This window comes from Carcharhinus amblyrhynchos, chromosome 4 (genome assembly GCF_965287045.1).
Source record: "Carcharhinus amblyrhynchos chromosome 4, sCarAmb.v2.hapA, whole genome shotgun sequence".
Taxonomy (NCBI): Eukaryota; Metazoa; Chordata; class Chondrichthyes; order Carcharhiniformes; family Carcharhinidae; genus Carcharhinus; species Carcharhinus amblyrhynchos.
In genome coordinates, this window is record NC_137327.1 from 93945576 (window position 1) to 93960383 (window position 14808).

Sequence of the window (14808 nt, forward strand, 5' to 3'; positions counted from 1 at the left end):
ATCCAGGCTTGGGCAGACAAGTGGCAAGTAATATTCATCTCAAACATGTGCCAGGCAGTAACCATCTTCAACAAGAGAGGATCTAACCATAGCCCCTTGACATTCAAAGGCATTACCACTGCTGAATCTCTCAGTATCAACATCTTGGGGGTTACTATTGACAAGAAACTGAACTGGACTAGCCGTACAAATACTATGGCTACAAGTCATGATGTGAAGATGCTGGTGTTGGATTGGAGTGGACACAGTAAGGTGTTTCACAATACCAGGTTAAAGTCCCAAGGTTTTTTTTGGAATCACAGTTTTCAGAGGTGAGCCAAACATAGAAACATAGAATATAGTAGGCCAGTTGGCCCTTCAAGCCTGCACTGCCATTCATTATAATCATAGCTGATCATCCAACTCATTAGCTCTACCTGACTGCTGACCCTACCCAGGGGAGTGTAACATTCTACATAGTGCGTGCATATTAAGTCAGAGCAAAACAAAGCTCGGCTGTGATGTTCCTGTGGTTGAAAAGCCTGCTGATATTCATTATTCAACTCACAAATGAAGGATAGTAATTTGAGTGAGCTGGTGACTGGTACCTGGTACAAGGAACTACTTCCAAGTGAAGATAGCAAGAGCAGAAATAACTTTTAAAAGTTAGTTACTAACTTCATTTAAAATGTCTATTTATGTAATTCATATGCAATTTAACATCAGGCATATATAATGGGTAACACATCCATTCGCTTGTATACATTTCCTCATACAGTAGTCTAGTATTAGGAAAGCTGATTTCTTAACTTCCCCTCTTTTTTAGTAAACACTACTTCTGCAAACTTAATGACTTCAGGTCTCTAAGGATTTCTAAGTCTGACTGCTAGCTGCACACCTCTAGCCCTCCCTGTCGGGTCTGCAGTGATAAATGTCCTAGGAATATGCCTTCCAGAAGGGTTCTCTCTGTGCGCCTGTTAATTCTCTGCCTCCTGTTGTGTAAGTGTGAAGCAGCCTAGACAGACACCAAGCATCCAGGCATCTGAAACTGAACTGTGCCATCTGACCAAAACTGACACAACTGCAGCAGAGAACAAGAGACAGGAAGCAGAGATAAAACTCTCTTTGTTGTTTTCTCGAGGACACGGTTCATGCTCTGATATGAACAAGGGAGCATCCTAGCTGTTTCGTATCTACTGTATACTGAAGGACAACAATGGATGATTCAGTATTTTTTGACAACCCGTTATACTACATGGTGAGTCAAAACTGTTTATTTTCTCCCTTTGGCTTTCCATATCTATGGTAAAATCATGCTTCAGAACTTGTGCTCTGGCACATCAGAGCTGTTGAGTACATTCAAGCTTCATGCTCTTCAGCTTTCTGCAGTAATAACACTATATGAATCAATGTCATATTTGCAATTTAGTGTGTTATTAATTTGACATGATTAATGCGTACAATCTAGTGATGTGTTTCTCTGAGACGGTGAATTAACTCAGGATCCGTAACAAGAATGAGATTTGTTTTACTGAAGTCTAGCTTTGAGATTTTGGAACCTCTTGATGTGCAAGTTGGTAGCAATCCTAACGTAGCTCTGGCATTTAAAACCAATCAATCTATGGCTGGGTAAAAGATAAATTAACAGGAGAAATCCACTGGTGTGTTCATTTCAAGTTTTGGAAATTGTATTCAGATCCAAAGTCCAATATTTTGGCACCTTTAGCTCTTTGCAGCCCAGGATTGAATATAATTTGTACATAATTCAAAATGAATATTCTGCTGTCAATCCAAACATTACAATTGCTGCTAAGCTTTAGCATTTACAAAGGACTGGTGAAGGTATCGGTGCAAATAATCATGGTTATTCTTTGGGCAGTAATTTTTTAGAGACTTTCCGACAGTAAAATTGGCACTTTGTGATGTACCTAGAGATTTCTATAAGAAATTAAACTAAAACTCTTTAAAGGGGAAGTCTATATGAGATAAACACTGATGGCATTTTTGTTCTTTGGATACACTGGAGTAGAAATTTGTTTTGTAGATGATTTTAGTCTGCAGGCAGTCCTATGGGCTGCTAAATGCACTGAATGCATGGTGTTCTTCCTTAGTATCATTAATATTGAACATATTTCTGCCCCATTGTGTCCTGTGTTAACTCCACAATTTCCTTTATTAATTCAGTATTGTGTGCGCTTCAAGTCTTTGATATCGGATTTCTCAGAGACACACGCCATGGAATCACACATCTATAGCACCGGGATGGCGATCATAAGAGTCCCAAAATTATGCTGTATGTAGGTTACATCATTACTTACTGGACACCATAACTTCAGAGATGTTTGTACTATTTTACCAATGTCCCCATCAAAACCAAGCAAAATTGGCGATTGTAACTTTGGTCCCTAAGTTGACAGCGACTGCAAATTTCATGGTATTGCATACTGAAAAAAAAGGCATAGGTGACTATTTTTGAATTAATTTGCTTAAAAGAACTGATCACATTAAAAAAACTTTGCTGTTTCTTGATTTCTTTTCAGCTAAAGCCCATCATAATGTCTTCATTGTATGCTGTGTTTGCAATGTATATTAGGTATCACAACCACGTAAAAGGCATTTTCTTAAAGTGGTCCGTAAGCTAAGAAATTGCATACATGCATATGTACCACACTTTAAATTTATTTGTAAAATAATCTAGTGACTGGCTTTAGTCTTAAACAAAATAAAATGATTATTTATTCCCTTTGAGGACTGTTAGTTAGATCACACAGAAGAAATTTCAAGAATTGGGTGGAGCATTTTTGGCACATGCACCATTCTGTTTTAAACTAGTTTTGGACTGGGGTTTTTAAAGAGTGTATGACCCTCTCATTAATACATGGTATAAGACCTTATGTTTGCTTATGACAACCCCCAGTAATACTGAAATGTCATCTGAACCAATATGGTGACACACATATTTCAGGTACCCATTTAATATAAATAGTTCTCAAATTTGAACCTTTTTTCATGTTTTGTCCTCAAGAAACAGGCAAAATTGAAATTGAACTTGGTGCTCTATTTGATTGATAATTAAGTAGCATTAATTACTAATTTCATTCTTTTAACTAAATTGAATAAATCTGTGACTTTAAAATAAATCCTAAAACTACATACAGAAATTGAGTGCTCCATAACTTAAACAATTATTTACAAGCAATCGACATTAAACTGCTTAATTATTTAATTTTTATAATTGAGTTATGATATTAACTGCTTTACTTCTGCTGTACTCGCTGTGGCAATTTGAAATGGAGGAAGAAATGAATTAAAAGTTAGTTACAGTAAATTGTAATGTTGATAAATGTTGTAACACCTTCCTTACTGACTAAGTGGTTCAATGATTGTATTGTTCTCACTCATATTGCAGTCTCTGCTTTTTCAGTTTAATTTTGCAAAACAGATGACAGGTTGGACACTGGTTTCTGCAGACTCAAGCAAACGCTGGATAAAATTAAGGTTGAAGTTATGGTGTTGATACCAATCTCAGAGTGATAATTACAAATTCCAATTGCAGCTAGCAGGATCATGTTTATGTTGCTTAATGCTGATTATCTGATCTAGGAGAGAACATTGCATGAGGATGCATGATCAGTCCTCCATTTCCAAGTGTTACACTTTATGGAGCTGAGTGCTTTCCAATTCACTAGCACTCCATTACAAATCTCGTAGTAGTGTAATGAGAATCAGCTAGTTGCATTTGATGTTTGGATTTTTGGATGGGCCGGTCTCACAAAGTGGTCTAGGGCTAAATATAAATGAAATCAAGCGATGTTAGTTAGATCCATCTGCTTGCTCATTCCCACTAACAGTGTAAGTCAAAAAACACACTTGGAGTGCTAATTGAAGGGATCTTCAGGTTGTAATCAAATAGATTGAATATTCAGGATTGAATGATTCTCTCAGCGCTTTATAAAATTTGTTTGGCACCGTACTGATTTTTCATTCTATGTAAATCCCAGGTAGTGTGGGAACACCTCTTGCAGAAGGGCTTCCATTGTTGCCTTTTGGATCATGGCTAGTTTGAGACCTGATCCAATGAGGAAAACCAATTGGATTAACCATTATTGGAACAAGCCTCACATGATTATTAAAGTTGGAATATAAATACATCCACAGTAAAAGGGAACTGTGACATTGTTTAAATACATTGGCTGTAAATTCAGTTGTGCAGCCCCAGAAATTCTGGTGCTAAGGATGTCAGTTTAGGAGTGAAATGTTATTCTTTCTGATTCTGCACATCTGGCATGTGCTGAATACCATTGTGAAGGTGTTGGTGTGGTCACTAAGTGTCCTCCAGAAGTTTACAGAATAGGCAATCATAGAATCATATAGGTTTACCACATGGAAACAGGCCCTTTGGTCCAACCATCCATACCGTGAGTCAGCATCTAATGCTGATTTGACACCAGCGCTGACACTTTGACGCTAGTTTCTCTCAAGCATGTACAGTTGAACATGCGTTCAGCAACATGAACCTCCCCGCCCCTGCCCCCCCACCAGTGCTGTTTAAAGGCATCATCATCCAATTTGTAGGTTTGTTATTTTTGATTTTCTCCTGGCTCAGCTTGAGGCTGTTGAGGTGCTGCGCATTTGGAGCAGTTGTTGAACTTGGTGGAGACTGTGCACAATGCTGCACAAGGGGGAAGCATTGATTGCAAAAGCTCCAGGCAACCACACAATATCAATCCTGGCTGCCATAGTAACAGTCCTCCTTGAGCTGCAGCATGAGGAAATGTTGCAGAGGTAAATAAGAAGAACAACTGCTTTCAGAGGGAGGAGGAGTGGAGAGAAAATCTCTCCTTGGAATTCTTGTCAATTTTGGGTTTTTGTTGGGAGCACTTTTCCTACCTCCAACTAAGCTAGGAGTAGTGTGTTTCGTAGCTATCCCACACGAAGGAGATACTTATTGAATTCTGTCACTTTGTGGAACCAGGACTTCAGCTTCAGAACAGGGCACAGGTAGTGTTGCCAGTGGCTGCGTAGGTCACCAAGGCCCTCAATGTTTATCCTTTGGGATCCTTCCAGGACAGGTGTCATAGCTAACACCTCACAGTTCAGCATCCACAGCTGCATCCTGGAGGTGACAAAGGGTCTGTGTGTGGAAAGTGTAGAAGCAGAAGGAGCATTCAAATGGCTTTGACAGGACAGTAGGTTTCTCTTGGCACAGGATGCCATTAACTGCATACATGTTGCTTATATTTCAATGCTGAGATAAATCATAAAATGGTTACTGCATAAGAAGAGGCCACTCAACTCATCATGGCCATGCCAGCTCGTTGCCACAGCAACTCAGCAAGTTCTACTCCCTTGCTCTTCTCCCGTAATTCTCCCAATGTTTTCTCCTCAGGCAGTTATTTAATTTTCTTTCAAAAGCCTTGGTTAAACCTGCCTCCATCACCCTCGCAGGCAGTACATTCCAAATCCTAGCCACTCACTGTGTAAAAAAGATTTTCCTCATGTCACCATTGCTTCTTTCTCTAATCACCTTAAATCTGAGTCCCCTGGTTCTCAATCCTTCCACCAGCAGGAACTGTTTCAACCTCCCAACTTCATTCAGGCATCTCATGATTTTGAACACCTTGAACAAATCTTCTGCAATCTTCTCTTCTCTAAGGAGAACAGTCCCAGCTTCAGCCATCTTTCAATGTACCTAAAGCTTTTCTGCCTTGGAACCATTCTTCTTTCCTGCACCTTTTCTACTGCAGTCACATTCTTTATAAAGTGCAGAGCCCAAAACTGGACATGATATGAAAATTGAGGCTAAACCAGTATTTTGAAAAGATTTATCATAACTTCCTTACTTTTGTATTCTATGTGTCTGATTATAAAGCCCAGATCAGACTTTTGAATGGACCTCCCACGTATTAAGCTAGTCTTTCTTTTCACTCTATCTATAACTGCAACACTCCATTCTGCACCCTCTCCTTTCCTTCTCCTTTATGTACTCTATGAATGGCATGTTTTGTCTGTATACTGCACAAGAAACAATACTTTTCACTGTATCCCAATGCATGTGAGAATAATAAACCAAATTTATTGATTTATTCAAAAAAGGTGCAGATTAGGTTAATTGGCCAAAATAAATTACTCCTTAATGTCAGGGGGATTAGCAGGGTAAATATTTAAAAATTGCTTCAAATGAAGCTAAAATGTAACCTAATAATGTCAACAAAGCATGTCGATACTACACTGCTGCAAGACCTTCTGCCAAATTGAACATTCATCAATCAGAAATATTTCTACGAGTGCTAACTGGTTTCTAAATACCTTTTTACCTGTCAAATATTGCACCATTTAACCCACAACCCCCTATATGATGTCTGTGTATCCAGTTGGCACTGTGGGACTGATTAGTAAGTCACAATACCTTATGGACCATGTATAATTAAATCAGTTGAGTCAGACACAATAGTATTTCAGCAAATTCAGCTTCCAATTCGTTTTCATCATGGCATCTGCAATGTGATGTAAACATAAAGTTTATTTATTAATCACAAGTAGGCTTACATTAACACTGCAATGAAGTTACTGTGAAAATCCTCTAGCCGCCACATTCCGACGCCTGTTCGGGTACTTGTGTCTCTCACTGCACCATTTATATTTCTCATCAATTGTCTCTTTCCCAATTTAGTTTCTCTCCCAATTTGGTTCCTCTTCATTGCTCAGTGCCTCAGTTACTTCCTTTACTTTTTCTGATCTGCTCTCATTCAATCTCTTTGCTTCTTCAATTCACTTGTTTTTGTTAATTTTCTTCTTTCTCACAGCCCCGACTTTTGTTCTTTCTTTTTTCTTTCTTGTTTGTCCTTCATCTTTCTCTTATGTCTCCCCTAACTTCTCCTATCCCTGAATTTCTATTGCCTCCCTCACTTTGTACTTTGCCTTCATCTTTCATTCTTGCTGTCTTTATTCTTTTTCTCTAAGACTCTCCCCTTTGTTGTTCTTCCTCCTTTCATTTTATTTCTCCTCATGCCTTCACATTCTCTCTCATTAAATTTATTTTCCTCAACTTTGCATTACAGAACTCGCTTTCTAGCACATCTTTAATCATCTCCACTTGTTCCCCTTCCACTTTATTACATACCTTCATATTTTTCTCTTTTTCAATCTTCCTTTACACTATCCCCTGCCTCATTCTTTTGCTTTGCATATATGCTTTCTTCTCTTTTTCCCAGTTCCATGGTCACAACCTTTATCTTTCTTCCCGTTCTCCTGTCCTTATTTATTGTTTTTCTCTCTCTCTCTGCTTCCTTCTATGGTCTCCCCCTCAATTCCTTTTCGCCTACCTTGTGTCTTTAACTCTCTCTCATCCAGTGACATAACCAGTGACGGTGGCATGACCTTCAATCACTCTAAGGTCGACTCATTTTGCACGCCGGGAAACTGCCTGCAAACTATTTACTGGCCAACTTATAAATCCTGAGTTTGATTGCCTGGTGGGAATAAAATTATGGTAATACAGCATTGGAGGACAATAACATGCTTGTCCTGTGCTAAATTGGTCAAATCTGGGTTCTACTCTCTTTCATAGAATCCTACAGTGCAGAAGGAGGCCATTCAGCCCATTGAGCCTACACCAACCACAATCCCACCCAGGCCCCATTCCCATAACCCCATGCTGTTACCTGAGCTCATCCAATGACCTTCATTCAACCCACCCTCATCCTTTCCCTCACAAATCTTTCTTTTCCATATTTCCTTTCTCAATCTCTGCTTCCACAGATTCCTCCCCCTCCGTTCTGCACAATTTTTCTCTCCTGGCTCCACATTTCCTCCTCTCCGTAAGGAGAGAAATGGTTTGAGAGCACTTTGAATGCACGCTTGCTGCCAGTCGACAGCAGCAATCTCTGGTTCTGTGCACCATATAAAAGCTCTACTGCACCTAAATCACTCAGGTTCTCTGTCAGCACTCTCCAGAATGGTGAGCTCATGTGCAGAGAGGAAATAGACACAAGAAGCATGGCACTTACTGTGCTTGCTGGGGTCCCCTATGGCTGGCCTCCACCCCAGCCACACAATGTGAGCTCTCTGAGTAGCAGACTCACTGATCCCCAATCGTCACGGTACTTGCAGACTAGATGGGATGCAGATTTGTGTGATTTCTGCACTCTGGAGAGGAAAATATTCCTGCTTCGCACCCCCAACATGGGGCTTAAGCCCGGAGTGGTAAATTCTGATTGTTAAATGCATGGAAAGGGAGATAATGGAGGGTTGGAATGAAGTATGGGGATGGGATAGCGTGGGAGGATTGGAATGGGGAATTGAGGATGGCATAAGAAGAAGGAATGGGCTGAGAAAGATATGAGAAGAAAGAAAGGAGGAGTATAACATGGGGATTTAAAGAAACATTGCTGCAATAAAAATATTAATTGCAATTGTTTATGGGCCGCTGTTAAAAAGTAAGAATGCCATTTTTTTTAAATTTAGACAGTTAACCGTTCATTTATGGTGGTCAACAAGAGAATAAGCCCTTGCAATGTTCCCATCAGACAGTTTCACCAGCCATATATACACATTAGGCTACTCAACATCTGTGGAGAGAACAGTTAAGCTAAAGCTTTTTGGGTGTAACTTGTTCACCAACTCTGCTGAAGGGTTACATCCAGAATATGAAGTTGACTTTTTCAGTGATGCTGACTGACCCACATTGTTTTATTTTCAATTTTCAGCACTTGTCCTTCTTTTGCTTTTTATCCACTTGTCTGTTTGGTTCTCACCCTTTCTCAGGTCATGCTATGAAGTTATGGGCTATGTGCAGTTTTGGGTTTTAACCGTACTCACAGGGTGAATGGGCAGCAAAATTCACACAGGTCACTTACCCACCATGAAAATGGCAGGGTCCTGCTTTTCATTGGTTCCATCATACAAAGCCAACAGATTTGTGTTAAGCAAATACATGTCAGGCACAAACGACATCATTGGGGATTGATTTGCAGTTTGATTTGTTGATCCAAATCAACTTTCCAAAAATGTTCTAGAATTCCTGGAAATTAAACGATGATCTCCTGGACATTACTGAAAGCCACTCAGGAGGTAAACCATCAGGTCTTGAAATAATGAATTTTTCATATTTCTTTTAAATACTTTTTATTGGTTGGAAAAAATATTGGCATTATTTGGAAATATTACTCTACTGCCTGAGGTGGTGTGGGGTGGGAGGTCATGTGATAAAATATCTACCCAGTAACCCTCATCGCGATGTGAAAGGCACCATGAATCTTCTCTCAGGTGGAAACGGTGCGAGGCAGGATCAAAGTAAGGAAAGGCCTGAATGGTTAAGTAGTTTTTTAAAATAATTTTCTTATTGGGCACAGAGGTGCAGGAGTGTCCAGCATTTGAAGGTTTGAATAGTTTGTGTGCAGTCAGATATTCAAACAAAGAAGATTTAGAAATAAAGGCAAAGTACTGTGGATGCTGGAATCTGAAACAAAAACAGAAAGTCCTGGAAAATCGCAGCAGGTCTGACAGCATGTGTGGAGACAGAGAATAAAGCCAATGTTTTGAGTCTGGATGACCCTTCATCAGAGCTAAGAGTAAAGAAGATATAATGGGACAATGGAAATGTAAATAGTGATGAAGAAGGTCGAGAAAGGTGCTAAACTTGTCCACTAAGTAATCAGAATTTGTGAATAGCAGAAAAGAGGTGCAGATTGTTAAGGAACTGCCTGAGGAATGTGTCAATTGCACTGAGGGGCTGGGGACAGGGTGGGGGAAGCTTTGGACGCAAGATGCAGAATGAGAATGGAGAAGTGGAAAAATGGAAGTGAGAATGAGGGGTGATAAAAATGGGCGAATGAGATGAAAAGAAGAAATGAAATAAAATAAATGGAAATGGAGTGAAAGGGCGAGTTCATGCTCTGAGGTTGTTGAACTCCATGTTCAGTCTGAAAGGCTGTAAAGTGACCAATCAGAAGATGAAGTTTCTCCAGTTTGTGTTGGAGTTCACTAGAATTCTGCAAAAGGCCAAGGACAGGTGTGTGGACAGGACAGCAGGATGGTGTTAATGATTTGATTTGATTTGACTTATTATTGTCACATGTATTAGTATACAGTGAAAAGCATTGTTTCTTGCACACTGTACAGACAAAGCGTAGATAGAGCAGGAAAAGGAGAGGGTGCAGAATGTAATGTTACAGTCATAGCTAGGGTGTAGAAAAGATTAACTTTATATAAGATAGGTCCATTCAAAAGTCAGATGGCAGCAGGGAAGAAGTTGTCCTTGAGTCAGTTGGTATGTGAACTCAGACTTTTGTATCTTTTTCCCAACAGAAGAAGGTGAAAGGGAGTATGGCCAAGGTGCGTGTAGTCCTTAATTATGCAGCTGCTTTTCCGAGACAGCGGGAAATACAGATAGAGTCAATCGATTGGAGGCTGGTTTACATGATGGACTGAGCTTCGTTCATGACTTTTCGTAGTTTTTGTGGTCTTGGGCAGAGCAGAAGCCATGCCAAGCTGTGATACAATGAGCAAGGATTCTTTCTATGGTGCACCTGTAAAAGTTGGTGAGAGTTGTAGCGGACATGCCAAATTTCTTTTGCCTCCAGAGAAAGTAAAGGCATTGGTGGGCTTTCTTAACTATAGTGTCGGCATGAGGGGACCAGTATAGTTGTCGATGGACTTTCGAGAAGGCTGATCTGACATTTGCGATTGTGACCTTGGATACTGGTTTGGCTGAGACTTCCGGGGCAGAAGACATGCTCTTGCTGACCCCTAGAATGCATTGAGCTCAGAGGGGAGGGGTGCATTGGAGCCAGCAATTCAACAAGTCTTTATCTTGTGCCTTGTTATGTCACAGACCTTGACATAGTTAGTGGGAGTCCAATTGGCTAGCCTGGGACTCTAGCTTGGTCTGGTACTCTCTTTAGGTGTCTTTGATAGATCTCCGTAGATCATATTTAGATATCTTGTATAGGTCAAAGTCACCTGATTTGAATGTCTCAGACCTGGACTTCAGCAAGCAGTGGATATCCATGTTCATTCATGTTTCCAGTTGGAAAACACACAGATTTGCTTCTTTGGCACACAATCTTCTAAACACTTACTGATGAAGTCAATTATTGCAGTGGCGTACACGTTCAGGCTGGTCGCAGAGTTTTTAAGTACTGATCAGTACACTGACTCAAAGCAGTCCCGAAGGAGATCAGGCAATTCCTCAGACTAACATTGCATGACTTGCTTTATCGTATCCTCCTATTTCAGTTTTTGCTTGTAAGCTGGCACAGGAGCACATTCTTGAGGTCTGATTTGCCAAAGTGTGGGCGGGCAACAGAGTTTAAGAACATAAGAACATAAGAAATAGGAGCAGGAGTAGGCCATCTAGCCCTTCAAGCCTGCCCCTGCCATTCAATAAGATCATGGCTGATTTGAAGTGGATCAGTTCTACTTTCCTACTTTCTCCCCATAACATAAGAACATAAGAACATAAGAAATAGGAGCAGGAGTAGGCCATCTGGCCCTTTGAGCCTGCCCCGCCATTCAATAAGATCATGGCTGATCTGTCGTGGCTCAGTTCCACATTCCCGCCCTCTCCCCATAACCCTTAATCGCCTCTCTTATCAAAAACCCATCAACCCGCGTCTTAAAAATATTTAGCGAGGTAGCCTCCACCCTTAATTCCCTTGTCTATCAGAAACCTATCTACCCGTGACTTGAATATATTTAGCGAGGTAGCCTCCACCACATCATTGGGCAGAGAATTCCAGAGATTCACCACCCTTTGAGTGAAGAAGTTCCTCCTCAACTCTGATCTAAACTGCCCTCCCCTTATCTTAAGGCTGTGCCCTCTAGTCCTGCTATCCTTTCTAAGCAGGAAGAATCTCTCTACCTCTACCCTATCCATCCCCTTCATTATCTTATACGTCTCTATAAGATCCCCCCTCATCCTTCTAAACTCCAACGAGTACAGACCCAGTCTATTTAGTCTCTCTTCATAGTTCAACCCCCTCATCTCCGGTATCAGCCTAGTGAACCTCCTCTGCACTCCCTCCAAGGCCAATATATCTTTCCGCAAGTGCGGCGACCAAAACTGCACACAGTACTCCAGCTGCGGCCTCACCAGTGTCCTATACAGTTGCAGCAAGACCTCCCTGCTTTTATATTCTATCCCCCTCGCTATAAAGGCCGACATTCCGTTCGCCTTCTTGATCACCCGCTGCACCTGCAGACTGGGTTTTTGCGACTTGTGCACAAAGACCCCCAGGTCCCTCTGCACCGTAACATGCTGCAGCTTTTCGCCCTTTAAATAATAATCCCTTCTACTATTATTTCTGCCAAAGTGAATAACCTCACACTTGCTAACATTATACTCCATCTGCCAGGTCCTCGCCCACTCGCTCAGCCTATCCAGATCTCTCTGCAGACTTTCCACACCCTCCACGCAATTTGCTTTACCACTCATCTTCGTGTCATCAGCAAATTTCGTCACCCTACACTCAGCCCCCTCCTCCAGATCATCTATATCGATGGTAAACAGTTGAGGCCCCAGCACTGATCCCTGCAGCACTCCACTAGTCACCAACCACCAACCAGAATAGCACCCATTGATACCAGCTCTCTGTTTCCTATTAGACAGCCAATCCTCTATCCACACTAACACCTTACCCCCAACTCCGTGCACCCTAACCTTCTGTAGCAACCTTTTATGAGGCACCTTATCAAATGCCTTTTGGAAATCTAAAAACACCACATCCACTGGTTCCCCTCTGTCTACCGCACTAGTCACATCCTCATAGAAATCTAATAAATTCGTCAAACATGACTTCCCCTTAACAAATCCGCGCTGCTTCTGCTCTATCAAACCATTATTTTCTAGGTGCCTTGCTATTTCTTCTTTGATGATGGGTTCTAGCATATTTCCAACTACAGACATTAAACTAACCGGCCTATAATTCCCTGCCTTTTGTCTGCTACCTTTTTTAAACAGCGGCATAACATTAGCTGTTTTCCAATCTTCCGACACTTCCCCGGAATCCAGCGAATTTTGATAAATAATTATTAAGGCATCCACTATCACCTCTGCCATTTCTTTCAGAACCCTGGGATGCATTCCATCCGATCCTGGGGACTTGTCCACCTTCAGTCCCATTAGTCTATCAAGCACTACCTCCCTAGTGACAGTAATTGCATTCAGGCCCTCAACTCCTACCATCCTTCTATCTTTAAGATCAGGCAAACTATTTGTGTCCTCCTCCGTGAAGACCGAGGCAAAAGACTTACTTAAAGCCTCAGCCATTTCCTCATCTCCCACCACTAAATCCCCCCCTCATCCTCTAAGGGTCCAACATTCACTCTAGCCAGCCTCTTCTTCTTTATATATTTGTAAAAACTTTTACTGTCCTTTTTTATACTTAGTACTAGTTTAGCTTCATAGTCTACCTTTCCTTTCTTTATCGCCTTCTTAGTCATTCTTTGTTGATTTTTAAATTTTTCCCAATCTTCTAATCGCCCACTATTTTTAGTCACTCTGAACGCTTCAGCTTTTAATTTAATACTCTCCTTTATTTCCTTAGATAACCACGGCTGGTTATCCCTTCTTCTACAGTCCTTCTTTACCATCGGAATATATTTCTGCTGAGTACCGAAAAAGACCTCCTTAAAAATCCTCCACTGTTCCTCAGCCGTCCTACCAACCAATCTGCGCCCCTAATCTACATTCGCCAATTCCGCTCTCATCCTATCATACTCCCCTCTATTCAAACAGAGGACACAGGTTCGGGATGCTACTTTCTCATCCTCCATCTGCATCAAAAATTCAACCATATTGTGATCACTCGTCCCAAGAGGATCCCTCACAAGAAGATATTTCAAACAAGAAGTTTGATATTTGTGTATCAGTAAAATGGAATGTTTGGACTTCTGGGGGAACAGGAGATGTGTTGGTGGTATCTTGGTAGGGCATGCTTGAGCTTGGCCTGAATGAAGTCCCCGGCCACAACAACAAGACCTTGGCATGTTTTGTTGAAATAGCAAGCGACAAGAAGATCTGGGTCCTACTTGTGGATGGACCAAAGGTGTGCTGCAAAGCAGTCACCCAGTCTGCGTTTGTCTCTCCAACCACATTGGGAGCAGTGAATTCAATATACCAGATTGAAGGAGGTGCACGTGAAGTGCTGCTTCACCTGAAAGGGCCCGAGCAGCAGGGAATGAAGCTGTTCTTGAGTTTGTTGGTACATGTTTTCAGACTGTTGTATCTTTTTCCCAATGGAAGAAGATAGAAGAGAGTATGTCCAGGGTGGGTGGGTGTAATGACTTTAATTAGGCCGTTGAGGTGGCCTATTAGAATGTGAACTCTCTGATTAAGGAGTCAATTAGGAAGTCTTTTCCTTGTTTTCACCAGGAATGTGAGTTCTGGCACTCCTGAAGGTAGACTGCTGACTGATAGCAATCTGTGTACTGCTGTTGGAATTGTAAATAAAGGGATTTTGATGAAAGGACTTCTGTCTCTGAAGACATTTTATAGTGGGGGCCTTGATTATGCTGGCTGCTTTTCTGAGGCAGCGGGAAGTGTAGACGGAGTCAATTGATGGGAGGATGGTTTGAGTGATGGACTGGACTTTGTTCACAACTCTTTGTGGTTTCTCGCGGTCTTGGACAGAGCAGGGGCCACACCAAGCTGTGATACATCTGGATAGGATGTTTTCTATGATTAGCTAGCATTGTAGCCAGCGAGCTACACAAGGTTTCCCATCCAAACTGATGCTTTGATTACAAACATGAGAAAACCCTGGCCTTTAACTTTGGTAGCATTGGAATACCGTGGCAATGGCTCAGACCACAAAATTCTGGTAATAT

The 14808-nt window shown here is 41.3% G+C and overlaps 1 protein-coding gene across 1 annotated transcript in view; it reads left to right on the top strand.

Annotated features, from left to right (window-relative positions):
• Positions 1–1142: 1142 nt before the first annotated feature.
• LOC145342209 (rho GTPase-activating protein 6-like) overlaps positions 1143–14808 on the top strand; it is a 214022-nt gene continuing 200356 nt past the window's right edge. Inside the window, exon 1 of the mRNA XM_080187564.1 lies at positions 1143–1237. Coding sequence (XP_080043690.1) covers positions 1196–1237 — 42 coding nt within the window. The 5' untranslated portion in view covers positions 1143–1195. The remainder of the gene's footprint in view (positions 1238–14808) is intronic.